Here is a 26,804-nt window from a genome sequence, read left to right on the forward strand (position 1 = left end):
GAAACTTATGTTTATTTGGTTTTAAACATTATTCTAAACCATTAGTTGCCAACAAAATCAATGCTTATGATGGTTAAGGTATACGCATTTGAAGAATCCTTATGGAAGCAAAGTTTTAATTTTTAATCAATCAAATTGATTTCTTGTAGTGATGTGTTTTGAGAGGTTCATTATATAGTTTTATAATTTCACAATGTTTTTTAATTTAAGGCTCATGTCGCACCATGGTTAATTAGTCACACCTCGTATTGTTTATTAAATTAAAAAAACAAAAAAAAAAACAGGATTCAATAACATATTTATGGATTTCCATGTATATTAGCTTTCCCAACAAAATATGATAATCCAATAACAAAAAATGGGATCTTATCATCTTCACTTTCAGAATCCAAATAATATAAATTGCGATTTCGCATTACATTTGGATCCAATCAAGTTTTTCGATTGGGGTTTCCAAATGTTCAACTGGGTTCTTAACATTTTCACTTGGACCTTAAATTTATATATAGGTAAGAACTGGAATTTGGATCAAGTAAATTAAAAACTTTATCATAAACGTATTAAAGAACAATAATAAAGCACAAATCTTGAAAACCAGAAATAGCCATTAGATTCTTAAAAGATATGAACAACTATTGCCCAAAACGGGTTACAGAAAAGAAATGCAGCCTAGATCTAAACTTCCATGACAGAAATACAAACAAAAGGTTTACATTTTCTGGGTTATCTCAACATCTTAAGCTCTCTCGCCCCTGATTCTTCGAGCAAGCTGAATATCTTTGGGCATGATGGTGACCCTCTTGGCGTGAATGGCGCAGAGGTTGGTGTCCTCGAAGAGTCCGACCAAGTAGGCCTCGGCCGCCTCCTGAAGAGCCGAGACGGCGCTGCTCTGGAAGCGAAGGTCAGTCTTGAAGTCCTGAGCGATCTCCCTCACAAGCCTCTGGAAAGGCAACTTCCTGATCAGAAGCTCAGTGCTCTTCTGATACTTCCTGATCTCTCTCAGAGCCACGGTTCCGGGCCTGAAGCGATGAGGCTTCTTCACACCACCGGTGGCCGGCGCCGACTTCCTGGCGGCCTTGGTTGCCAGCTGCTTCCTTGGGGCCTTGCCTCCGGTCGACTTGCGAGCAGTCTGCTTGGTACGAGCCATTTCGAAAGATGAAAGAAAGAGTAGAGAAAATTTCTTTACTTTGTTTGTTTCTTGAGAAAAGTTGGCGAGAAAACGAGTTGAGGTGGAAATGAAGAAGGTTTGAGAGAGTGTTTATAGACAAGTGTCGGAACCGCCAAAATCTTGAAAATTTGCTCTATTTCCGAGAGTTTGAAAGGAATGATTTTTAGCCGTTGATGAAGGATGGTATGAACGGTCAGATATGATTGATAGAGGCGGATAGCGATCCGTGCAGGCTTTAACAGCCAATCAGATTCTTTGTTTTTTTAAAGGGTTTTTCGCTTTGGGTGTTTGTTTGGCTCCATATACCTATATGGTGCCTTGGCCTATCTTTGGCTCTATATTCTTGGACGAGGACAGGATAGCACAAACCCTATGTTACACTGTCTAATTTTATTTTACCTCGAGTTCTTATTTACATAGAAAATAATTAATTTTTATTACAGATTTTTTTTTTTTTAAGGTAACTTGTGTAAAATTGAAACAGCCTATCGCTGCTGTTTTAGAAAGTCATATTTAATCAAATATATTTAAAAATCTAAGAAGAAAATATAATCAATATCTAACGGTTTTCAACAAAATAAAAAATTATTTGATCTTGATACTATTGTGCTTTGTAAGTGCATTAATATTTATAAATGTTATGTATTTTAACTTGATAATAGACTTGATTCTCAATTTCAAGAATTTTAATGATAATTTTTTATTTCACAAAATAAGTTGTTGGTGCAAGATTTCGTTTTAAAGCACTTATAATGGATGTGCTATTTTACTACTATTTTACATCATCAAAATTCTATTTTTTTCATTTTACATCAAACTACCATATATCAATTACTCTATTTTACATCACAAAATCTTTACTTTAATATTTTTTTTGTTCATTTAAATATTATCTATCACTTTTGTTGACCCTAGATTTGATCAACGACATAGAGTCAAATGAACGACAAATAACAAAAAAGAAATCAATAAGAGAATCAAATGGAAAGAAATTGACACAAGCGATTTATAGTGGTTCGGTCCTAATTCGATGGTAATGACCTACGTCCACTTAGTGTTCTTATTGATATTGAATCTCAATACTGTGATCAAAGAACTAGGGTTTTTGAGTTTCACAAGTCTTAGGAGAATTACAATTTCGGTAGATAATCACACTATGCTTTTCTCTCTGAATACAAGGATTGAAAGTTCAAAAGTCCAAAAGTCATTTCCTTGAGCCTTTTCACTCTTATTTATAGGCTCTAGGAGGTTACATGGGGCGATGGGCCTTAATTACAATTAAAATCAGCGTATCAAGGTAATAAAAGAAAATATAATAAATGTAATTATTACAAGATTGCGTATCTCAAAGGAAATAAATGGAAGTATGCGACCAGACTGGTCGCACCTAAACACGAGATTTAATGAAGCAATAAACATCTGGTCGATAGTCGAACAGAGTCCTTTCACTCAGAACTGCCACGTGGAAGAGAATTTTGCCACGTCATTAGGAGTCATTTTTTGGTAAACAACTTTCAATAATATCTTTATATATTTTAATATTTAGAACATTTATCTATATATGATGTCAAATATAATTACACTTAATTCACTGAAAGTTATAAAACAAACTAAAATATAAACTAATTCAAAAATATAAAAATAATAAAATTATTATAATAACGTTCATTTTATGTAACGCCCTGGTTACCCCAAGACAGTTACAGTGAACTTTGAACTGTGAATTTAACTCGTTAACCGAGTTTTTTGGTTAAAAACGTGCTTCTAGGTGTTATTAATAGGTTAAGGTGGAAAATCAATCAAAAGGAAATGATACATTTTATTTAAAACATAAAACTGTTCATGGGCCCATCAAAACATTTACAAGTTGTTTACAATCCAAAATGGTCATTACAGTTTAAATTTATAACCTGCCGATCTAAGCGGCAAAAATAGGGTAAACCCCCTAGTTCCCTTGAGAACTCCTTGGTCGTGGTGGTCAAGCGGTCGCATATGTACACATCACCACGTAAGCTCTCCACTCAAGGTTGGGTGAGCTTTTCTTTCCCTTTACCTGCACCACATAGCACCCCTGAGCCAAAGCCCAACAAGAAAACACAATAATGCATATAAATATTATCAAATGATTATCATTATAATCATACAGAGCTTATGTAACGCCCTACTTCCTTAGAGCCGTTACTAAGTGAGTTTAAAAACGTGATTTCATCTCGCTAATCGAAGTTTTAGATCAAACAGTGTAATTAAGCTATAAATAGAGGAAAAAAAAACCTTAGAAATAGTAATTTCCATCGAAAATCATAAAAGGTTTACACTTGGGATCCCAAAATACAGTTTAGAAATGTTTACAACATATTAACTAAACCAAGTCGACTAGACGACAAAATCAGAGTTTATTTACAAGCATCTCCCCAAAATCCTCTGGCCGTGGCAGCCAGGCTGGCCAATCATGTACACGCCTGCCTCAAAGCTCGGGGCACCAAAACGTCTCCAAGGGAAAAATGGTAAATTTCTTCAATATTCCCACCTAGACATTCTATCCTCAAATATATCTCCAAATATTTATTTGCATGTCCCGATATCCCCATAACACACCTAGTACCCAAATTACCCCTCGACTCGCCCCGAGTCGGAATCTCAACCCTGTTGTGACTCTCTGGCTAACCGCTCCCCAGGACTGTCTCGGATCGTGCTGCACAGTCATTTCACATATATATAACATATATCACATTCATGCCCCTAATATCCAGACGAGCCCACATGCGCATTTAACTCACTAGACATGCATCACTATCATATATTCACGTTAATTCACCCATTAACATATTAAAGCATATTAAATCATTTATTGCCCTCCAGGCACACTAATCAAGGCCCTAGGCCCGATTAGCAAATTCGGGTCGTTAAAGCTTATAGCCCTAAATAGATGAGTGAATTGTGGTTACGTTAACCATGAAGGAGCTTATAGCTCTAATCAGATGAGTGATTTACACACTTGAGGTTCTGGTAAACCATAATGAGTGACTGGAGAACAAGTCACTAGCTTAAACAAATGAGTGACTGATGGGTAAGTCACTACGGGGCTCGACACCCATAGCCATGTGACTAAACAGTCACTGGGGCTCGCTGGCCCTGGCTCTAAATGACTAGCCTTTGGCTAGACAAGCACTTTTAGTTTTCATCGAACTTGAGGTCGGTCCAGCATTAATGCTCATTTGAGTCATTCAATGCAAATGACGATTAGATCTAATCTTTGTCGGCTTGCGTTAACACGCTAAGGCCGTTCTTGACTTATGAGTCAATACCATGTGACCAGTGCTCAGTACCACTGCCAAACTTGACTAATGAGTCACAACTTCACAGTTGATACTGACACCATTGCCAAATCTGACTATTTAGTCAGTGCCATACACAAGTGAGCAAGATTTGCTAAGCATTTGATATTCAATCCATGTCGACATTTAAACATTCAACATGCCTCGTGAATAACCATGCATATCACATATGGGGTGCAGTTTTCTTACCTCTGATTCGAGCGATAATTAACAAAAGAATGACCATTGAGAACGATCTGTCTTTAAATTCCTTAGTGGTCACTTAGTCATAACCAAATATGGGATTCTATCAATACACTGAATAACAAAGGTTCCCGAACCAAGACCTAGCCTTCGGGACATCGAATCCCACTAAACTGGGTAGTAGGAACGATTCCGAGGCCTAAGGTTTGAGTTCCCATGATCAAAACACTCATTTGGCCTCAAAAACCCTCAAGAGTCGCGGCCCCAAAGCCCTGAGCTGCGGCCCCCAGCCAAGACAGGGGCACCAGGAGCAAGCGCCGCGGGGCACCTTCCCCAGTGCCACGGCCCCCAGTCCACCTCAACTCCACCGCCATCAGCATCATGCTCGGGTTGCGGTGCCCAAGAATAGGGTCGCGGCCCCCACCTGGAAATCAGCCATAACTCTGATTTCACACCTTTTAAACCTTCCAAAAACCTACTAAACATCTCCAAATCCAAAAATCAAAGTTCCCAAACATCCCAATGATCCAAAATCATCAAAACCTGAGGCTCAAACAAATCAAAAACTCATCAACACACAAAATCCAAAACAAAGCTTAGATACTCTAAAACTTAAAGCTTGGATTACCTTTTATCAAGTTGTTTATCGCTAAATCCTTCGGTTAAGAAGCTTCTAATCTTTCTTAGGATCACTATGCCTCGATCCTCGCTTGATTCCGACTCTTAAAACCCAAGTTTTCTTTGAAATTGCGATGAACGGTAAAAAGGAATAACGGGAGAGAGATAAAAGTGTTTGAACGTAGTTTTCTTTTTGACAGGTTATTCAAACTTAAGTAACCTCAAATAAATCATAATGCTCGGGGTCCCAAAAACACCCCGGGGGACAAAATAGTCAAAACTTCCAGAATTCCCTCATGATCTCACCAACTCCCAATATATCCTTAAATAATCATTTTCATAATCCAATATCCCAATAATTGACCCTGTCATGACAAAACCGCTAACTTGTGTTCTAAGCTCTCGTCTCATGCCGAATAACTCGAATATATCCACATAATAATGAGATCTCAACCATAAGTCACAAACATGCACCAAAATATACAAATATGCCATCAACGGGCCAAATTACCAAAATGCCCTTATAATGAAATGTGGACCCACATGCATGCATTAAACATCATATTATAAGATAATTCACATAAACATGCACATAATCATTTAATGGCATAATAAATCAATTATGGCCCTCCCGGCCTACTAATCCAACCACTAAATTGCGTTAGGGATTTTGGGGCATTACATTTTATATATTGTAGAAATTGAGAAAATATTTATATATAGGGTAAATGTCCATTTGGTACCGTGTGTTTTATCGAAATACAAACTTGATACCCTCTATTTTTTATAATTATTAATCGGTACCCTCTGTTTGCAAAAACTACATAGTTTGGTACCCTCCGTGTGTTTAAATTTTTAATATTCTCATATCACCCCTCATTTTAATGATTTATTTGATTTTTAATTATTTAATTATTTATAAATTATTTAAATATATTTTCAAAATTAATAAAATAAAATAAATGTTTAATTAAAATCTTATTAATTAACTTTAAATAAAAATAAAATTTTATTTTATTAATGAAAAAATACTAATATTTCACCTAATCTCACCATCACCATCTTAGTTCCTCACCCTCCCAATCTCACCATTATTTTATTTTCAATTGTTTTATTGATTTAAATATATTTTTAGAATTCGTAAAATAAAATAAATGTTTAATTAAAACTTTAAAATAATTTTAATAATTTAAAAAGAAATTTAATTAATTAAAAACAATAAAAATGGAATTAAAAAATTTAAAAATAATTAAAATCTTATTAATTAAATTTAAATAAACCTGATTTTTAGTTTAAATAATGAAGAAAAAAAACTCATATTTCACAAAATCTCACCCTCACCATCTCAGTTCCCCACCCTCCCATACTCACCAACGTTTTTGTTTGTTTCAAAGTTTGATTAATTTGTTAATTACATTAAAGTTTTAGGTTTATTTAAAGTTAATTAATAAGATTTTAATTAATTAATTTTATTTATTAAATTTATTTTAAAGTTTTGATTAAATATTTATATTATTATATAAAATCTAAAAATATATTTAAATTATTTAAAAAATATGAAATAATCGAAAACCAAATAAATCAATAAATAAGGGGTAATATGGGAATATTCAAAATTTAAACGCACAGAGAGTACTAAATTATGTAGTTTTTACAAAGAGATAGTATCAAATTTATATTTCGATAAAACACAAAATACCAAATGAATATTTACCCTTATATGTATTGAGAAGAATATATACATTATAGTATATATTTTTGGAGGGAGAGATATATGTGTATGTGTATACATGTAAATATATGAAAAGAAAGAGAAAATATACAACATGAATAGTATTCTATAACTCTACAACATGGATAGTATATTGTGCTAATTTTTTTGCATTTTACAACATCCAATGTTAAAATGAAAGTTTTGCACCTTACCAAGGCAAGAACCTATCATTTCTCTACATGCCACCATACTCAAACTTGGTTGGATTGAAGTGGGGTAATGCATCAATTGTTGTTTGGATGGCTCTAGGGTATGTCACCTGATATTGTAATGGTGTGCTCCTACCCTTTGAACCGTACAAGTAACACTTACTAAAAGCACTTAATACTATTTTTTTTAGTTTTGATATTTAAAAGCACTTTGTAAGATGTGTTTGGGTGTATTAGTAAAAAACAATTTTACAAGAAACAAAAAAAAGTAGCTTATTGTAAAAGAGTTTTTATTAAGTTAAAAGTTAAAAGTCAAAAGCTATGCCAACCAAAGCCATAAAAAGGAGCAACACACGGAACCCCACAACCACACAAGGTGCAACTCGAGGTCATGGACTTAAAGGCCAAATTCGACTGAACCTGAACCTGACAAGGCTAGCTCGTGAAGTTTTATCAATAATAATTGTTGTGTGTGGTTTTAACTTGTTAAAAATGACTTTGAGTAGTTATCTAAGACCACGAGTACAAGAAAGGCAAGCAAGAATCAACCAAAAGATAGATATACACTTCCTCAAGTACAGACATAACTAGTTAGTTTGGACATCAAAGTTCCAACAAAATATGCTGATGGCCAGATTGTATATAAGGTAGTGCTCGAAATCAACCAATAACAAAATACCAAAGGAAGTAAGCTATTATTTGGAGGTCGAATCGCTATAATTATGTTTCAAGGTATCTTAAATTCCAAAATACTTTGTCATAATATATAAAATGGATGTAAATAATAATAAAATTAAAATAATTATCTTACTAAAAAAGTTTGAACAAAATTAGTAAATAGTTAATTTTGATAAATTTATGAACATATTATTATATGCGACAAGTTAACTCAATTCAAGTTATACATATTTATATAAATATATATATATATTTTTTTCTTATATATTTTGTAATGCAAGTACATATCTAAAAGAAACAGGTTGAGACAGTTTTGTTTACATGTTCTTCAAATATACAAACCACATGAGAATTGAACCAGAGCAACTTGACACCTATTTTTCAATGCTGACCTTTATTTCTAAACTCACTATAGCACATGAACAACTTCCACTACTTAAATTTTCCTCCTTCCAAAACAATAAAAAATAATCAAACAAGAAACTCAGTAGTTAATATCAAACCCAGCTGCTGGAGAGAGCAAAATCATGGAACCTAAAGGAGAGCTCCCCGGCCGTGTCGCGAATGAGCCTTTGCTCAGTCCTATTATTACTACTGGCTCCGCCACCATCATGTGTATCAGGAGGCAGAGGCAGTACTTGGCTGTCACTTGGCTGGCGCACTAGTTGAACCTCAGGGGGTAATGGCATGGCGGGCGGTGGTGAAGCTGGAGCTCTCAGTCTGTGCTGGCTAGCACTTGCAGCAGCTGCTGCTGATACTAATGCCCTGTCCCATAGGAAGACATGTATGAAGATAGGAACCTTGGCGTGTCGATGTAATGACAGCTTCTGGCTGAGTGAGACCGTGTCAAAGCATCTAATTGCTCCTGTTGATGAAACCATCCAAGGAAGGACCTTTTGGTTCGATACTCTTGATACGACCAGCAGCCTAGAAGTGTCCATTGCTTCTCTGTATAAATCTCTCAGCCCTGATCGGCTGGAGGGTACGTTGTCATTGCCTTCCATGACTGATGACACGTAAATAAATCCCTGTGATCAATCACAAGAAGAAGATGAAATGAGCAAGAGAATGATCTGGTACTCTTGAGGAAATTGTATAGAATAATAGTAATTAATACCTCTTCAGTACGGCTGATTGCAAATCCAAGTTTGGTATCGTCTTCTTGTATCTTTATTTCAAGGGCGATTTCTCCTCCTAAAGGGGCGTACCATAGGCGAACAGCTCGAACAACACCTAAGTCAACCCCATGGTAATCCTCAAAGCCGTATAAACTTGAATTAGCAAGGGTCGCCAGATCGGACAACGACCCTGCATTCACAGTGGAAGAAGCCGTCTCTCCTGAGATCTGTCACACCAAACACAACGTCAAATTTAATTGGCAATTATAAGCCTATTTAATATGACGGTGGATCTTTCCGAGCACCAATTCTGAACCAAATCTCTATCAGTTTTTCTATGTTTTGTTCACTATTGTTTTGAACAGACGCTAGTTTTAGCAAGTGAGTTTTGATACATGTTGGCAATAAATGAAATGTTTTTATGGTATAAGCATTGATGTGTTGATGAAATTATACCTTGGTGAGGAGGGATTCCGTCTGTATGTTCATGAAGACAACAGGGACCCCAGAGGCCTGAGAGGCATTAAGCCAAGCATTTGCCCTAGCAAGAGTGTCCTCAAGATCATTGTAGCGGAAAGCAGCTCTATCAGGAGCTTTTGGAAGAAGAAGTACAGAAAAGAAGGAGCTAGAGTTGGGAACCGATAGCAACTCCTGCATCCTTCTCTCCCATGGATATGAAACATATCCATCTTGTAGTCGAGTTCTTGATAAAGCACTAACCATCCTAGCATTCCTTGAAGCTACAAATCATAGCATATTCATATTAATCACACATCTGATTTAATCCACTCTAGCATGTTTTAGCTATATTTAATCCACATTCTGATTATAAATCCTATTAAATTCAATTAATATTTAGAATGGATTTGTTATTATGTATATGGACTTAATTAGTAGAACTCTAATATGAGAACATGCAATTTGCCCAACAAAACATAAAATAATGGGATATTTACGGCGAAATTACCCAAATTATTACGTTTGTAGCACTCAAATACCCAAGTTATTTTTTTGCCCACGAAAATACCTTCCGTTTATATTTTGTTGCAGTTGTTTAATATGTCACTAAGTGCACCACGTGATGTCAAATTTGCTTATAACCTGGGTACTTTTGCCGTAAATATCTCATAACTTGGGTACTTTTGTCGCACATATCTATTAAATTAGTTACTTTCACCACAAATATTCATTTAATTTTGTACTTTCAACAACATGTCACAAACACACTTAACGGTACGGTTGCAACAAAACATGAACGGAAGATAATTTCGCCGGCAAAAAAATAACTTAGGTACTTAAGTACTACAAACGTAATAATTTGGGTATTTTTGCTGCAAATATCCCTAAAATAATTAATGATAAAAACACAAACATATCACTATAACACTAAAATTACTACAATAATTGTCCCCAACCTTCATTTTCATAATAAAAAAAATGTAGGTATCATCATTTCACATACAATTATGTAAATAGTATATAAGGTTTTTTTCTTCAATTAAAGTCTCTATTTTTCACAATTTGTATTATCTAGGTTTCAAATTAACATTTTATTAATTGGATCTCTAACTTTTTTAAATTATGCAAGTTAGATTCTAAATATTAATATTTTTTTATCAACTGGGTTTCCAATCTAGATTCTAAAAGTAGGACATTGATTAGTCAAAATTTAAACAGTAATTCCCATTAATACTACTTTAAACCACACTAGGCACGATAACATACTATTTTAATGTGTGATTTAAAATAATTGTATACTATTGAGTGTATTTTGAATATGTAAAATAATTATGTATCTCTATTTCAACTAAAGTAACTTCTTTTGTAGAAGAACCCATGTAAGTCATGTGACTTAGTTTATCTTGATCAACCTAGTAAATTTCCATGCAAATGCAATGGAGATGAATATAAAATTTCACGTAAATTCAACTAGGCAGAGATCAAGAAACAAACAAAATAGAACAATAGTTTTCACAAAAGGAAACCACGGGTGTGACATGACATATATATATATATATACATATTACATGGTTTTGTTGGCTACATAAAGTGGCGCTGCTTTTAGATTGCAGACACGTTATTGAGTCTGATATTTACCCAAAACTAAGGTGAAATTAGAACATGAATGATTCTGGTCAAGGTGGGCCAACCACACACCTTTTCGATAATGTCATAGACTAACAACAGTAAAAAGTCATTAGATTCTTCTCACTTGATTCACACCGATTATATAATAATACTAACCATACCCCATTTGCCGTTTGGTTTTATTTTAAATTTAGAAAATTATTATAAAAGTTGAAACTTAGATGAGACAGCTCATTCAAATAAGAGTTTATAAATTGATAAAAAACAAAAGAAATAGACAGAACGCTAGGAAGTCTAAGCTAAAATCTCAACAAAAGATTCCCAAGGTCCAACTATATGGCCCTTTGGTTTTGGTCTTAATTAAGGGTTAATTAAGGCTAAGCTAAAATCTCAACAAAAGATTCCCAAGGTCCAACTATATGGCCCTTTGGTTTTGGTCTTAATTAATGGTTAATTAAGAGATGGTTTGTTTTGAGTAGTTGAGTTGTCTTAAAAAGTATAGAAAGAGTTATAATAGACGTAAAATTAAACATACACAATAATTTACTTTACCTTTAAAATAAAATACACGTGACATACACACAAATTATTAACTTTAACTCGTTATGATTTGAACCAAATATAAAAAACATATTAGATTATCATTCTCATATTTACTCTACCCGTACCAAATACTACCTAAATCTTAACCTCCCAATTACAAAAAATAAAATGAAATAAAATATTAATCTTTATTAGAAAAAACTAGCACTACACATAAATTCTAATTTGGTCATTGTCCCCAAATATATAGTTTCAAACAACAAATTTATAGAGATGACTCACATAACATAAATGCACTAATTATTTATATTGAATTTAAACTAGGTTGATTTCATCAATTTATTTAATTTATGTGGGACCACAAAGTGGGATTAATCTCAAATTAATTAATTATTAATTAATACATTAACAATAGCAAGAAGCAAGCCAGAACAGAACTACTAGATGCACAACAAGTCTAAAATTAATTAATTATAATGAAAATTAATGGCGAAATGATTATTATATATTCTCACGCGTGTGAATAAGCAAACTCGTGTGAGCGAAATAGAAAAAGGTCAAAGGAAAAGTCAAAGAAAGAAACTCACCCTGGATTTCGAAGCAATCGGACTCGGTCCGATCCGAGAAGCCGACGGTGTAATTGGGATCGTCGATGGACCTAAGCATGTACTGCTTCTTCCCGGCGGATTCGTTGGGGACGATGCAAGCTTGTAACTCGGTGAACTCGTCCCGGCCGCGGCGAACTCGGACATGAATCGAGGTGTCTTTTGCCCTAAAAGAGCTGTGGAGAATCTTCTGGACTCCGCTCCGGCCATTCTTGAAGGGAGCTTTGACGGTGATTGAGGTTCCAATTCGAAGCTCCTCGACTATGTCGCCGGTCTGGAGCATATCGTCGGTCCACTCATCGGCTTTGGAGCTCCCTTTCAGGCACTCGATCGATAACACCGTCGGTGATTTTGAGTCTCTGCTTGGTGAGTCTGACGAGTTGTTCTGCGAACGATCCATGGTCATTTTGCAACTCTGCAATTACACATCTATATATTATATACATATACTGTACATATATACGTGCACATATATATATATATATAGTTCTTCTTCTGTAATTCTAGAGAGAGAAATGTGAAAGGGTTTAGCCGAGAGAAAAGAAGATAGAGAGAGAAAAAAAATGGAGTTTGCCGAATTTCAAAGGTTGGGTGGGTATAACATTCTCTATGTTAGAGACAAAGTCAACATTTTTTATAGATTTTTTTTTTTTTTGGAGTTTCTCTCTGTTTTAAATATAGAAAAAATATCTGGATTTTGTTTTGGGAAATTGTCTTGGATTGGATCTATTTGAATCTCCAAATAATACTTTATATTTACAAGATTTTTTTTCTCTCTTTAAAATTAGTCATACGTGGAATATTTTATTTTTAAATTAAATTTTGGTATAGTAAATTATTTGAAATTTTATGTAAAATTTACAAAATGCTATAAATAACTATAATATACACGATCATTAAAACAAAAATCGCATTGAAAACTGTTCACCGGTCGAGAATCCCACTGATGAACTCTTTCTCTAGTCCCTATACCATAAAAACACACACTATATATAATAGGATGTAAAATATATTTAAGGGTTTATATCTTTTTAGATCATGTGTTTTATCCTATTACCTGTTTGGATCCTGTGTTTTGACAAATTACTTGTTAGACTCTATGTTTTGTAAATAGTTAAAATAAAATCCTAAACTCAATTTTGATGAAGAAAAAATTGAATGTAACAACACAGTTTTTAAGCATACTGATTTTATTTTTGTTCTGAATTGTTAGTTTGGTAAATTATTTGTGATTTTAGTTGAGAAAATATTGACCGAAATCGGATTTATGGTCCTATTTTAACTATTTTACAAAATATAGGGTCCAAAAAATAATTTTTCAAAACACAGGGTCCAAACAAGTAATGAGATAAAACACAGGGTCCAAAAAAGTATAAACCCTATATTTAAAGGTGTATGATATTTAGAAAAATGTTAAAATCATTTATAAAAAAAAACTTAGAATTTTATTTATAAAAATTAATTAATAAAAGGACTTACTTAATTCTTTTTTCAAACTCAATCACTTACCAAATAAAATTTCTCAAAGACTTAATTGCCAAATAACAAAAAAAAAAAGACTCAGATTGTATTTATTTTAAAAACCCTAATAATACACTTGTTTAAAATAAAATATAAAAATAATTTAAATTAAAATTTTTAGTAAATTTAAATTCAAATGTTTACTTTGGATGAAAATAATGCAGATGAGATTAACATCACATGATTTCACTTTTGTCAAAAAAAAAAAGAAGTTATTATGATTTATAGATATTGGGATTGTATTTGTTTTTGTATATATGGTTGGTGGTGAAATTAAAGCTATGTTGGAAAGATATTAGGATATGTTGGACTCTTGTAGTTGGAGATGGATATATATATATTTATGGGTTTATATTTGTTTTTTCTCATTATTTATTTGGACATTGTGTTTTGACAGATTATTTTTTGGATCCTATGTTTTATAAAATGGTTAAAATAGAACCCTAAACTCAATTTTAATGAAGAAAAAATTAAATATAACAGCACAGTTTTTAAACAGAATGATTTTATTTTTGTTATGAATTGTTAGTTTGGTAAATTATTTGTGATTTTAGTTGAGAAAATATTGACCAAAATCGGGTTTAGGTTTTTATTTTAACAATTTTACAAAAGATAGAATTAAAAAAATAATTTGTCAAAACACAGGATCCAAACAGACAATGAGAAAAAACACGTAGTCCAAAAAAAAGTATAAACCATATATATATTTATGGCTTTTATCCTTTTAAAACCAATAATACATTTCTTCTCTCCTTTGAAAAAAAACAACTAATTCTAATTGGTATGATTATTATGATATCATATTAACTTAACCACTATGACATCAACCAAGTTATTGTTAAGTAATTCCCCAACAAGAATAATCACAAATAAAATAATAATATATATTTCTTCATTTAATATTCTTTGTTTTGAATTTCACTCTATATTTTTTGTTGAATAATGGAATTGTATTTTTGCTTGTACGACAAGAGTTATTGTGAATATTTATGTATATATATATTACGTGCGCCCAAACGTAAGAAATGTTTTTTTTTTCTTCTAGACATAACATAGTAATTTCTCAATAATAATAATAATAATAATAATAATAATAATAAGATATTAATTGCATGTAACATGCAGCTATGTATTTGTTATTAAATTTCATTTATTTTTTAACAAAGAGGTATGAAAATGTTGACAGCCGTATATTATAATAAACTGTAAAAAAATTTATTGGCATTTTTGATAATAAAGACAAAATTAATTAAAATGGTATTTTCGAAATTAATAGTTTCCTCTTTTGTAATATTTTGTGGTAAATTTCGAAAATGGGTAGTTTCTTGTTTTGGTGAAATATGTCTTTATATATTCAGATTTTTATTTATGTGTTAAATAAAATAAATATATATATTTTCCTATAAAAGATTATTTTTTTCTTGAAATGGAAATTATTATTATTTATTTTATTTATTTGATTTGGTTGCCCAGAAATCGTGTACAACTTGCAATAATAAAGGATATATTGTTTCCTTATTTATTTAAGGAAACTGGGTTGAAAAAACTGTCCAGGTTCAATGAATCTGTTTGAACAGATTGCCAGTCTGTTTGAACAGATTCTGACTTTCCTGTTTTGGAAAATTTTCCATTTATGGGCTGTTTGATTTCTGACTTGTTTTCCACGACCTTAAGGGATTCTAAACAGTATATAATCATCCATAGGTCATTGGTTTTTTATCATCTCTCTTGGTGTATTATTTTCCAAATATTTTTCAAGTTTTAGAGAGACTTTTTATTATGTGAAGAACTTGAGTCCAGCAAGTTCTTAGTGGTTTATTACAGTGTACTTCTGTATTGTTTTCTTTGTGTTAATTGTGCAGGTTGAACACACTTGGACATTGGTCATCAAGCTTCGGGAGAAGTTTTGTTCGTGAGTCACTTTTCGGGAGGAAAAGTGCAAGTGTTATGATTTGAAGGGAGTTCAAGATCTTAGCACTTCAGAAATTTGATTAGAGGTTTAGATTACAACAGTTGCGACAAATTCAAGAGGGAGTCTTTATTTGTATAAGTCAATTTGGTTTTGTAATCATTTAGATATTCTTCTAATAAATTTCATTCTCTGGGCGTGGCCTCGTGGACTAGTAGCAATCTGCAAAGATTGCTGATATCACGTAAAAATTCGTGTGTTCTTTACTTTATGTTCGTTTTTATCTTCTGGTCACAAACTGTTTAAACATATCTGGTGTCTGTTCAAACATTTCTGTAACAGTTTAACAATTAATTATTTAATTTAAATAATTAAGTTGGTAATCTTAAAAAACGGAATTTCAATTGGTATCAGAGCGGTTCACTAAACTCTTAGTGAGATCTTGTGGTTATTTTCCGTTTGATTTGTTTTGTGTGAAATGTCTTTCTTTGCAGAAGGTAGTTCGGTGTCTCGACCTCCATTGCTAAATGACTCAAACTATCCATACTGGAAAGTTAGGATGAGAGCTTTCATAAAAGCTCAAGATGAGAAAGCATGGAGAGCAATTTTGTCTGGATGGTCACCTCCTACTGAAAAAGGTGAAGATCAAGCACAATTGTAAAATCTGAACTTGTTTGGGACACAGAAGAAGAAAAACTATCCAGCTATAATAATAAAGCTCTTCACGCCATATTTAATGGTGTTGGAGAAAGTTTTATAAAACTTGTTTCCACATGTGTCTCGGCTAAAGATGCTTGGACAATTCTTCAAACTCAGTTTGAAGGAACTGTAGATGTTAAAAGGTCTAGATTTATCATGTTACAAACCAGGTTTGATGACCTTAGAATGTCTGATTCTGAAACACTATTTGAATTTTATGAGAGATTATCTGATATTTCTAATGAGTATTTTGCACTTGGTGAAAAACTTGATGATTATGTTCTTGTTAGAAAAATCGTTCGAGTTCTTCCTGACAGGTTCAATGTTAAGCTCACTGCTATGGAAGAGGCAAAAAATTTCAGTACTATGAAGGTAGAAGAACTGATGGGGTCACTTCGTACCTTTGAGTTAAATCAAAAGATTCGTCAAAAAGACAAGCCAAGCTCTTCCAAAGAAAAGGAGAAAACCATAGCTTTCAAGAGCACTGAAAAGGAAGTCTCAGATGATGAAGATGGTGATAATGAAATGGCAATGCTTGCAAAGAATTTTCGAAAATATATGAATAAAATAGGAAACAAAAAATTCAATGGCAAGATGTCAAAAGGTAACCCTTCTTCTCTTAAACCTTTTCAAACTAATAAAAAGGGTATTCAGTGCAGGGAATGTGAGGGATTTGGTCACATCCAGTCTGAATGTGCAAATACTTTGAAAAAGAACAAAAAAGGTATGATTGCTACTTGGAGTGATAATGACTCTGAAAGTAGTGAAGATGAGGAAGGTAATGTCGCTCTCACTTCTATTTTACCTGGTTCTAAATCTGTAAATGAAAAAATTGTTTGCTTGAATAATGTTTCAAAAGATGAAAAAAATTCTGATAGTGATGAATCTGAATTGAATGATGAGTCTTTGAGTGAATCTTACAAAAAAATGTATGGTTCATGGGTGAAAGTGTGTTATGAAAATCGGTCATTGGTAAGCAAAAATAAAGATTAATCCCTTGAAATTAAACAACTTACTGATTTGAATGAAAATTTGGAAAAAGAAATAATTTCAAAAAATGTTGAAATTAATAAGTTGTCTAAAGATTTGGATACTCTTGAGAAAAATGTTAGAATGCTTAACCCCGGTTCAACTATTTTTTAGAATATACAGAATTCAGGTCAAAGAAGTCATGTGGGACTGGGTGCTTCAAGTTCTCAAAAATCAAAGAAAACTGTCTTTATCTCGGCTGGGATGTTATCGTCTGATGTTCCTGTTGCATCCTCAGTGAAATCTGTTGTATCCGGTACTCGGTTTGTTCCAACAGAAAGGACACAGTCAGCAGGTAAATCCAATGGTAAATTCGAAAAATTCATTCCAATCTGCCATTTTTGTGGTAGGAAGGGTCATATTCGTCCTAAATGTTTTACTCTTATGAATTTTGCTAAAAATGAATATTTTGAAAATTTTAATTATTTTGATGATTTCAAAAGAGTAAAAAAGGAAAATGTTCAATCAAAGAAAATATGGATCAAAAAGAATAACTGTTTTGCTGGTTTTACTAGTGAATATGATAGATCTGCTTCTTCATATTTTTGGTATTTTGACAGTGGTTGTTCAAGACATATGACAGGTGACAAGTCTATTCTTACAGACATAAAACCTATGCATTGTGGGTCTGTTACTTTTGGCAATGGAATTGAAGGTAATGTTCTTGGTATGGGTACTCTTAACTTTGAAGGGTTGCCTAGAATCAAAAGAGTGTTACTTGTGGAAGGCCTTAAAGCTAATCTTCTAAGCATAAGTCAAATTTGTGATCAAGGTTATACTGTTAACTTTGATAAAGAGAATTGTTTTGTTTTAAACAAGAATGGTGAGAATGTTCTTGAAGGTTATAGATCTAATGACAATTGCTACACTCTTCTGCCATCTATTATGTGTCAATCTGTTGTGAGCAATAACACTGATATGTGGCATGCTAAACTTGGTCACATAAATTTCAAAACCTTGAAAAAATTGTCACATGCAGGGAGTGTTCGTGGTTTACCTAAGCTAGGTAAAGAATCTGATGGTAAGTGCAAGAGTTGTCAACTTGGTAAGCAATTGAAAATTACACATAAAAGTGTTTCTGACATAAACACTTCGAAAGTTTTAGAATTGCTTCACATGGATCTTATGGGTCAAATTCAAATTGAGAGTTTAAATGGGAAAAGGTATATTTTTGTTTGTGTGGATGATTTTTCTAGATATACTTGGGTGGATTTCTTGAAAGAAAAATCTGACACTTTTGATGCCTTTAAAACTCTTTATTTGAAATTAAAAGTTGAAAAAGATTGCAACATTGGAAAAATTGTTCGTATAAGAAGTGATCATGGTAAAGAATTTGAGAATTCTATCTATGATGATTTTTGTAAGTCTGCAGGTATCTCTCATGAGTTTTCAGCTCCCAAAACTCCTCAACAGAATGGAGTTGTAGAGAGGAAAAACCGCACTCTTCAAGAAATGGCTAGAGTGTTGCTAAACAGCAAAAAATTGACCAAACGGTTATGGGCAGAAGCAATCAACACTGCTTGCTATATCATAAATCGTGTTTTTCTTCGTCCAGGTACATCTAAAACATCCTATGAAATTTGGAAAGGTAAGAAACCAAGTGTGGCTTACTTTCATGTTTTTGGATGTGTTTGTTACATTTTGAGAGATAGAGAAAATCTTGGTAAATTTGATGCTAAGAGTGATGAAGGTGTTTTTATTGGATACTCCACTAACAGTAGGGCCTATCGTGTGTATAACATGAGAACCCAAACTGTAATGGAGTCGGCTAACGTGGTTATTGATGATTCCAGGGATTTTTCTGAGTTTTCTACTGAGGAAGAAATTGAAAGGTTTATTGATGAACCTACTGAAAAACACGAAGAAGCTTGTGTCAGTGATACTACTGTTGCAACGTCTGGTCCGTCTGTTCCAACAAATCACGAATCCGATGAAACAGATTCTGGACAGACAGAAAAGAAATTTCCAGATATTATTTTGGATGAAGTCCAAAAGGAGCCATCAACCAGAGTTAAGTTAAATCATCCAACAGATTTAATACTTGGAAATCCAAAAGACGGTATGGTAACACGAAGAAGGTTTAGTAATGTTGTTCAATTTGTTTGTTTCTTATCTCTAATTGAGCCTAAAAATGTGAAAGAAGCTTTAACTGATGAAAATTGGATTAAAGCTATGCATGAGGAATTAGAACAATTTTTTAGAAACAAAGTGTGGATCCTTGTGCCAAGACCGTTGCATACTAATATTATTGGCACAAAATGGATTTTCAAAAATAAATCTGATGAATTTGGTACAATTGTGCGAAATAAAGCAAGATTAGTGGCACAAGGATACACACAAGTGGAAGGAATAGACTTTGAAGAAACATTTGCACCTGTTGCAAGACTTGAATCAATTAGATTATTATTGTCTATTGCTTGCTTGATTGGTTTCAGGTTGTTCCAAATGGATGTCAAATCCGCATTTCTCAATGGGATCTTGAATGAAGAGGTATACGTTGAACAACCCAAAGGGTTTGAAGATCCCCATGCACCTGATCATGTTTACAAATTGGAGAAAGCTCTATATGGTTTGAAGCAAGCCCCTCGGGCTTGGTATGAGAGACTCTCTCAATTTCTTGTTTCTCATGGATACAAAAGGGGTGGAGTAGATAAAACTCTATTTATCAAAAATATTAAATCTAACATAATTATTGCTCAGATTTATGTTGATGGATATTGTATTTGGTTCTACTTCTGACAATGAGGTGCAGGTATTTGTGAAGCAAATGAAAGAGGAATTTGAAATGAGCATGGTGGGAGAATTGACCTATTTCTTAGGTTTACAAGTCAAGCAATTAGATGAAGGCACATTTATTTCTCAAAGCAAATATGCTAAGAACTTGGTGAAAAAGTTTGGACTTGAAAGTTCAAAGATATCCAAAACACCAATGGGAACGACTGTGAAGCTATCCAAAGATGAAAATGGTGTCAAAGTGGATCCTACATTGTATAGGAGCATGATTGGTAGTCTTCTTTATCTCACTGCTAGTCGACCTGATTTGAGTTATAGTGTTGGTGTGTGCGCCAGGTACCAAGGAAATCCCATGGAGTCTCATGTTGCAGCTGTCAAAAGAATAATTCGATATGTTCATGGGACTGTTGATTATGGTATTTGGTATTCAAAAGAAACTAACCCTAATCTAGTGTGTTTTAGTGATGCTGATTGGGCAGGTAACACGGATGACAGAAAAAGCACTAGTGGAGGATGTTTCTTCTTGGGAAATAATCTTGTTTCTTGGCACAGCAAGAAACAGAATTCTATTTCTCTCTCAACAGCTGAGGCCGAATACATTGCAGCGGGAAGTTGTTGTGCACAACTTTTGTGGATGAAGCAAATGATGATGGATTATGGGTTTGATCTTGACACTTTAACTATTTTTTGTGATAATACAAGTGCAATTAATATTTCAAAAAATCCTGTGCAACATTCTCGTACTAAACATATTGATATTCGTCATCATTTCATAAGAGAATTAGTTGAAAATAAAGTTCTTGTCTTGGAATATATTGAAACACATAAACAAATTGCAGATATTTTCACTAAAGCTCTTGATTCGGTTCGCTTTGATTTCCTCCGAAAATCTTTGGGGGTTTGTTCTCTTTAAATTTTCTTGCTATGGTGTTGTCCGCTTGATCTAATGTGTGTTATTTTTGGTTAAGAAAATTGCTAATCAATTTGAAAATTTTGTTGTGTGTCAAGCTGGATAATCTGTCTTGTGTTTATGAATCTTTGGTTGTATATTCTTGAGAGAAATTTAATCAATTCCTCCTAGGCATATTCGAGTAAATTAATCAATGTTTAATGTTTGAGCTTCCTTTTGTGTAGCATTGTTTCAAGCTCCTGTGCAAGAATAGAGCTACCTGCATCAGTGTGTGAAAGCCGTCTTTTGAGTAAGTTGGAACTTTGTAATTCGGAGTTATGAAGAGGATACGCTACCATAGAAAAGGGTTACTACTGGTGTAGTGTGACAGCGTCTTCATGGGTTACAATTATTTTAATTTCGAAAAAGACTTATTTGTCATTGGGCAATGTTCCCTTGCATACACTGTCACACACTTATGCTTGAAACAATGCAATAAAAATTGTGCACAGTTTTAAAAAAAAAAAAAAAATGTGTGTAAGACTCATACATGTTGTTTGATTCACTTAAAGAATATGTGCTTGTGACTGAATTGTGCTTTATTTCTCTCGAATATTCTTTCTAAATTTTACATTTTCACAAGTGTTCTTATCTTTGATTTACACTAACACTTATTTTCATTTGCTTGATTTTATTCTTATCATGATGACTCTCTTTGATCAAAGCAGATTTTTCTTGGGTTGAGTTTTTATTTTTGTTCATATATATAAAATAATAATTGATAATAAAAAAAAAAATGATGATAATCAAGGAAATACATGGTGGACCGAATCATTGTGGTGATTATGAGAAATTTTGCATTTAATTGTGTGATTTAATATATTCTTTGTCTCCAAGGAATTTATTTTTGTCTTCTTTCTCATTTTGGAATATCATGATTTGTATCTTTATTGTTTTGTCCTTTGTTTAGGATTTTGGTTTTAAAAAAAAAATAAATAAAAAAAGGAAAAAGTCAATAAGGAGATCGTGTGGGGTATTTATTTCTGGTTACCTTTTTTGGTTTGGGTGTTTATATATATTCCATCTTTATAAACATATTTTTTATTAATATAAAAAAAAAAAGGAAAGTTGTACGAGTATCGTGTGTCTTAAAGATTGTTTCCTTTTCTTGGTTAATTAAAACAATTTTTTTAATAAAAAAGGGAAACCTCTTTTTGCCGTGGGTATTCATTTTGGGTAAGTAATTTATTTTAAAAAGGCATGCCATTACCCTATTTCCTCTCACCCACGATTTCACTCAGTTATCTCTTCTCCTTCTATTTTTTTTTTCTCTCATTTTCTGGTAAGTGTTTTTGTTTTACAGAGAAAAAATGGTGAGAACTCGTGGTGCTTCCTCCAAGAAGATCCCTGTTTCTCAATCCCGAAAGGTGCCATCTCCTTCGCCTCCTCCGTCTGTGTCAACGGCGCCTCCTTCTGTTCCAACAGCTCCCACATCTGTTGGAAAGTCCTGCAAATCCAAGGCACGCAAGAAGGTGTTTTCGCTCTCTCATGAACATCCTATGGTGTTTCCAGATATCTCTGCTGATATTGTTGCACCACCATCTGAAGTGGTGGTGCCCTCTCGAGCCAAGGACCATTCTCCTCTTCCGTTTGATTCGTGTTTGGAGGCTAGGGCAAAATCGAAATTTGTTTCCTCCTCTTCCAAAGCTGCTGCTGCTGGGTTGCTCAAATTGCCTTTGAAGCCGAGTCAGTCCAAGAAAAATTCTGTGACTCCCAAAAGGAAATTGGGGTTGGACGCGTCTCTTTCTCCTTTGTTTGCTGCCAAGAAAAAATTGAAGGCTCATCCCCCTTCACTGTCCTCCTCCGAATCTGATCCTGAGGAAGATAAGTCAGAATCTGAAGCAACTCATGATACCACATTGTCTGATGAAACGGTTCCTGACATTGCAGAATCAGAGGCTGAGTCTGATGAGCCAGAAAAAGAAGACACTATCCCCTCTGAACAAGAAGCCGAATCTGACTCAGACCACATTGCATCTCCTTTGCCATCCAAAGCTAAAGGGAAGAAACCTATTTCTGGTTCTACACCTTCACCAAAACATTCAGGTGTAAATTTCAAACCCTATTCTTCCATTTTTTGCCATAATGATAATGTACGTGATATGGTTCTATATGCTCAAAGGAAATTTATCATTGAAAGAAATTATGTCTTGAGTGATCATCGTCCTTTTGCTGTGCTAACAATGCTTCAAGATCGACAATGGACAGGTTCTTTGGTTAAATTTTCTGGTTTTGTGGATAAAATAGTCAAGGAATTCTATGCCAATCTTACTAATGAAATTATTGAACCTTCATCTCCTCTGTATAATAAAGTGTTTGTTAGGGGCCATTGGTTCTCTTTTTCTCCTCAAGACATTGCTCTTGCTTTACATCTTCCCCTTGATGTCGAGGATGATGTTGATGGTGCTTCTCTTGACAAAGACATGGTTATCACTGAGTTGGTCGGACAAAAAATGGTATGGCCATCTAACACAGTCATCTCAGTCTCCAATCTCACCTACACTTATGATGTCCTCCATAAGTTTGCAACAACAAATTGGAAGCCCACATCTCACACGGCCACTATCTCTTTTGATATGGCAACATTTTTGTACAAAGTGGGGACCGGTCTTGGTATAAATTTGGCTTCGATTATTCATGATCAAATCATTGGGTTTCGCAAAGGTAACAGGAAAAACTTGAATCTTCCTTTTCCTCAAGTTATTTATAAAGTGTTGAGTATGCAGAAACAAGACCTCCAACGTGATCAAGAAGACTTGGTGGCCCCAACTACTGCTGCTTCCTACAAGGCCTCTGCCCCTCCTACTGAAGCCACTGCTACTCCGTCCTCCAAGAAAGTCAAGCCTCAATCTCTGAAGATCGCCTCGGATGACTTCCCTCATGCCTCCTCCTCTGTTGCCACAGATTCAGGACTTGTTGCAACCGAAATAGCTGCTGTTCGAGCCTCTGTTGATTCTTTGACTGCTCGAGTGATGTCAATTGAAGGACTGCAACGTTCTGTGTTGGAGGTTGTTCAATCTCTGTCCAAAGCTCCAATTGTTTAGTTTTATTCTCGTTTTTGTCCATTAAACATTGCTACTCTTGTTTTAGTTTTATGGTTCTTTGGCTACTTTGAAAGACACAAAGGGGGAGAGTAGATTTCCAAAACCTGTCTGATTGTTTGTTTGTTTAACTCTGGACCTTCTTATTTTGAGGGGGAGTTAAGTCTAGTTTATTTACATGTTTGTTATAAGTTCATGCATGTTTGCAAGGGGAGTTCCTTCTCTTTACTTATCACTAACATTTGTGTTGCAGGTTTTCTGAATTAATTTTGTCTATCAAATTGCCAAAGGGGGAGATTGTAAAATCTTTTATTGGCATTTTTGATAATAAAGACAAAATTAATTAAAAGGGTATTTTCGAAATTAATAGTTTCCTCTTTTGTAATATTTTGTGGTAAATTTCGAAAATGGGTAGTTTCTTGTTTTGGTGAAATATGTCTTTATATATTCAGATTTTTATTTATGTGTTAAATAAAATAAATATATATATTTTCCTATAAAAGATTATTTTTTTCTTGAAATGGAAATTATTAGTATTTATTTGATTTATTTGATTTGGTTGCCCAGAAATCGTGTACAGCTTGCAATAATAAAAGATATATTGTTTCCTTATTTATTTAAGGAAACTAGGTTGAAAAAACTGTCCAGGTTCAATGAATCTGTTTGAACGGATTGCCAGTCTGTTTGAACAGATTCTGACTTTCCTGTTTTGGAAGATTTTCCATTTATGGGCTGTTTGATTTCTGACTTGTTTTCCACGACCTTAAGGGATTCTAAACAGTATATAATCATCCATAGGTCATTGGTTTTTGATCATCTCTCTTGGTGTATTATTTTCCAAATATTTTTCAAGTTTTAGAGAGACTTTTTATTATGTGAAGAACTTTAGTCCAGCAAGTTCTTATTGGTTTATTACAGTGTACTTCTGTATTGTTTTCTTTGTGTTAATTGTGCAGGTTGAACACACTTGGACATTGGTCATCAAGCTTCGGGAGAAGTCTTGTTCGTGAGTCACTTTTCGGGAGGAAAAGTGCAAGTGTTATGATTTGAAGGGAGTTCAAGATCTTAGCACTTCAGAAATTTGATTAGAAGTTTAGATTACAACAGTTGCGACAAATTCAAGAGGGAGTCTTTATTTGTATAAGTCAATTTGGTTTTGTAATCATTTAGATATTCTTCTAATAAATTTCATTCTCTAGGCGTGGCCTCGTGGACTAGTAGCAATCTGCAAAGATTGCTGATACCACGTAAAAATTCGTGTGTTCTTTACTTTATGTTCGTTTTTATCTTCTGGTCACAAACTGTTTAAACATATCTGGTGTCTGTTCAAACATTTCTGTAACAGTTTAACAATTAATTATTTAATTTAAATAATTAAGTTGGTAATCTTAAAAAACGGAATTTCATAAACCATAATTTCATTTACACACTAATTTGTACTATATTTCTCGAAACAAATTATTATGTTTATTTATGTTTCCGGTTCGTGAACAGTTTTCAGCGTGATTGTTTTATGATTGCATTTATTATAGTTATTTAGAGCATCCTGCAATTTTTCAGGAAATTTCGAATAATTTACAGTACCGAAAATTATGTTCAAACAGATTGTTGCACACGTGAATAATTATTTTTATGCGCATGGAAAACAACATGTTCGAACCTAGTTTTCGGCACTGTAAATTATTCGAAATTTCTTAAAAATTTGCAGGAAGCTCTAAATAACTACAATATACATAATGATCATAAAAAAATCGCACCGAAAATTATTCATGAGTCGGAAAACACAAAAGATATGCACCTGTGCATACTTCTTTTTAGGTATGCAACATAGAATTATCCAATAATTTTATACTTAGCTTTAAATACATAACATTCTCGGTTGGTCACATAAAACTTTCTAAGGAACTTCAAAACAACTCACTTTTAGTGAATCTTCTTTCTCATTGGTCATGACTCATAGTTCTTGAAATTTACATTTTCACCATTAGATTGGTTTATATTGTGAAAATCCCACATGAAATTATATAAGTGTTGTTTGGTAACACTTACAAAAATAGTTTTTTATTTAATTAATTAAAAATTTTACAATTAAATATAAAATATAAAATGTGTTTGGTAACTCTATTTTTATTTATTATTTTTTTAAATTTTAATTAAAATTTTGAAAATAGAATTTTTCCACTTTCAAAATTTTTTTAAACAATTTTCAATTTTTTTCTTCTCTTCTTCAAATCTTCACCTCATATTGTTAAACAAAAAATAAAAATTATCAAACGCGTTTATTATTTTTTGTTTTTAAAAACAAAAAAACAAAAATAGTTACCAAACATATTTTTATTTTTTTAAAATAAAGAAACAAAAATAAAATAATATTTCTATTTTTGTGTTTAAAAAATTCAAAAACAATTTTTTTACCAAACGACCCATAGCTAGTTACCAATTCGAAATACCTCTTTTATTTTATGTAAGTGCATTAAATTCAGATAAGAAACTTGGTAGACCCAAATAAAGGCCAAACCCATGAATAGAAGTGACACTTTGCTTGAGAAGAAGGGAATCCATAGTTGAGTTTGGGATCTAAAAATGAAGAATTTGTTGTTTAGGGTAACCTTGTGTTATATAGACCAATGACTTAATTAATCAAGTAATTAACTAAATCTCTTT

At 33.3% G+C, this 26,804-nt stretch overlaps 3 protein-coding genes across 3 annotated transcripts; 1 reads left to right on the forward strand and 2 right to left on the reverse strand.

Moving 5' to 3' along the window:
• Nucleotides 1-587: 587 nt before the first annotated feature.
• LOC133790380 (histone H3.2) lies at nt 588-1,239 on the reverse strand. The gene has a single exon (XM_062227991.1). It carries the CDS (start codon nt 1,145-1,147, stop codon nt 737-739), a length of 411 nt encoding a protein of 136 aa, XP_062083975.1. The 5' UTR covers nt 1,148-1,239; the 3' UTR covers nt 588-736.
• A 6,877-nt stretch (nt 1,240-8,116) lies between these two features.
• LOC133790382 (uncharacterized) lies at nt 8,117-12,844 on the reverse strand. The gene is made up of 4 exons (XM_062227993.1): nt 12,242-12,844; nt 9,480-9,763; nt 9,023-9,250; nt 8,117-8,933 (listed from the first exon to the last, which is right to left on the reverse strand). The coding sequence occupies exons 1-4, from the start codon at nt 12,663-12,665 to the stop codon at nt 8,403-8,405; spliced, it is 1,467 nt and encodes a 488-aa protein (XP_062083977.1). The 5' UTR covers nt 12,666-12,844; the 3' UTR covers nt 8,117-8,402.
• A 9,565-nt stretch (nt 12,845-22,409) lies between these two features.
• LOC133789721 (uncharacterized) lies at nt 22,410-24,143 on the forward strand. The gene has a single exon (XM_062227486.1). It carries the CDS (start codon nt 22,410-22,412, stop codon nt 24,141-24,143), a length of 1,734 nt encoding a protein of 577 aa, XP_062083470.1.
• Nucleotides 24,144-26,804: the final 2,661 nt, after the last annotated feature.

Source organism: Humulus lupulus, chromosome 7 (genome assembly GCF_963169125.1).
Source record: "Humulus lupulus chromosome 7, drHumLupu1.1, whole genome shotgun sequence".
Taxonomy (NCBI): Eukaryota; Viridiplantae; Streptophyta; class Magnoliopsida; order Rosales; family Cannabaceae; genus Humulus; species Humulus lupulus.

What these genes read in the sequence shown, in the direction of transcription:
- LOC133790380 (XM_062227991.1), bottom strand. Translation starts at nt 1,147, where the DNA reads ATGGCTCGTACCAAGCAGACTGCTCGCAAGTCGACCGGAGGCAAGGCC.
- LOC133790382 (XM_062227993.1), bottom strand. Translation starts at nt 12,665, where the DNA reads ATGACCATGGATCGTTCGCAGAACAACTCGTCAGACTCACCAAGCAGA. An exon ending in CGATTGCTTCGAAATCCAGG is followed by an intron (nt 9,764 to 12,241) that starts GTGAGTTTCTTT and finishes TATGATTTGTAG; the next exon opens with CTTCAAGGAATGCTAGGATG. An exon ending in CAATCAGCCGTACTGAAGAG is followed by an intron (nt 8,934 to 9,022) that starts GTATTAATTACT and finishes GATTGATCACAG; the next exon opens with GGATTTATTTACGTGTCATC.
- LOC133789721 (XM_062227486.1), top strand. Translation starts at nt 22,410, where the DNA reads ATGGTGAGAACTCGTGGTGCTTCCTCCAAGAAGATCCCTGTTTCTCAA.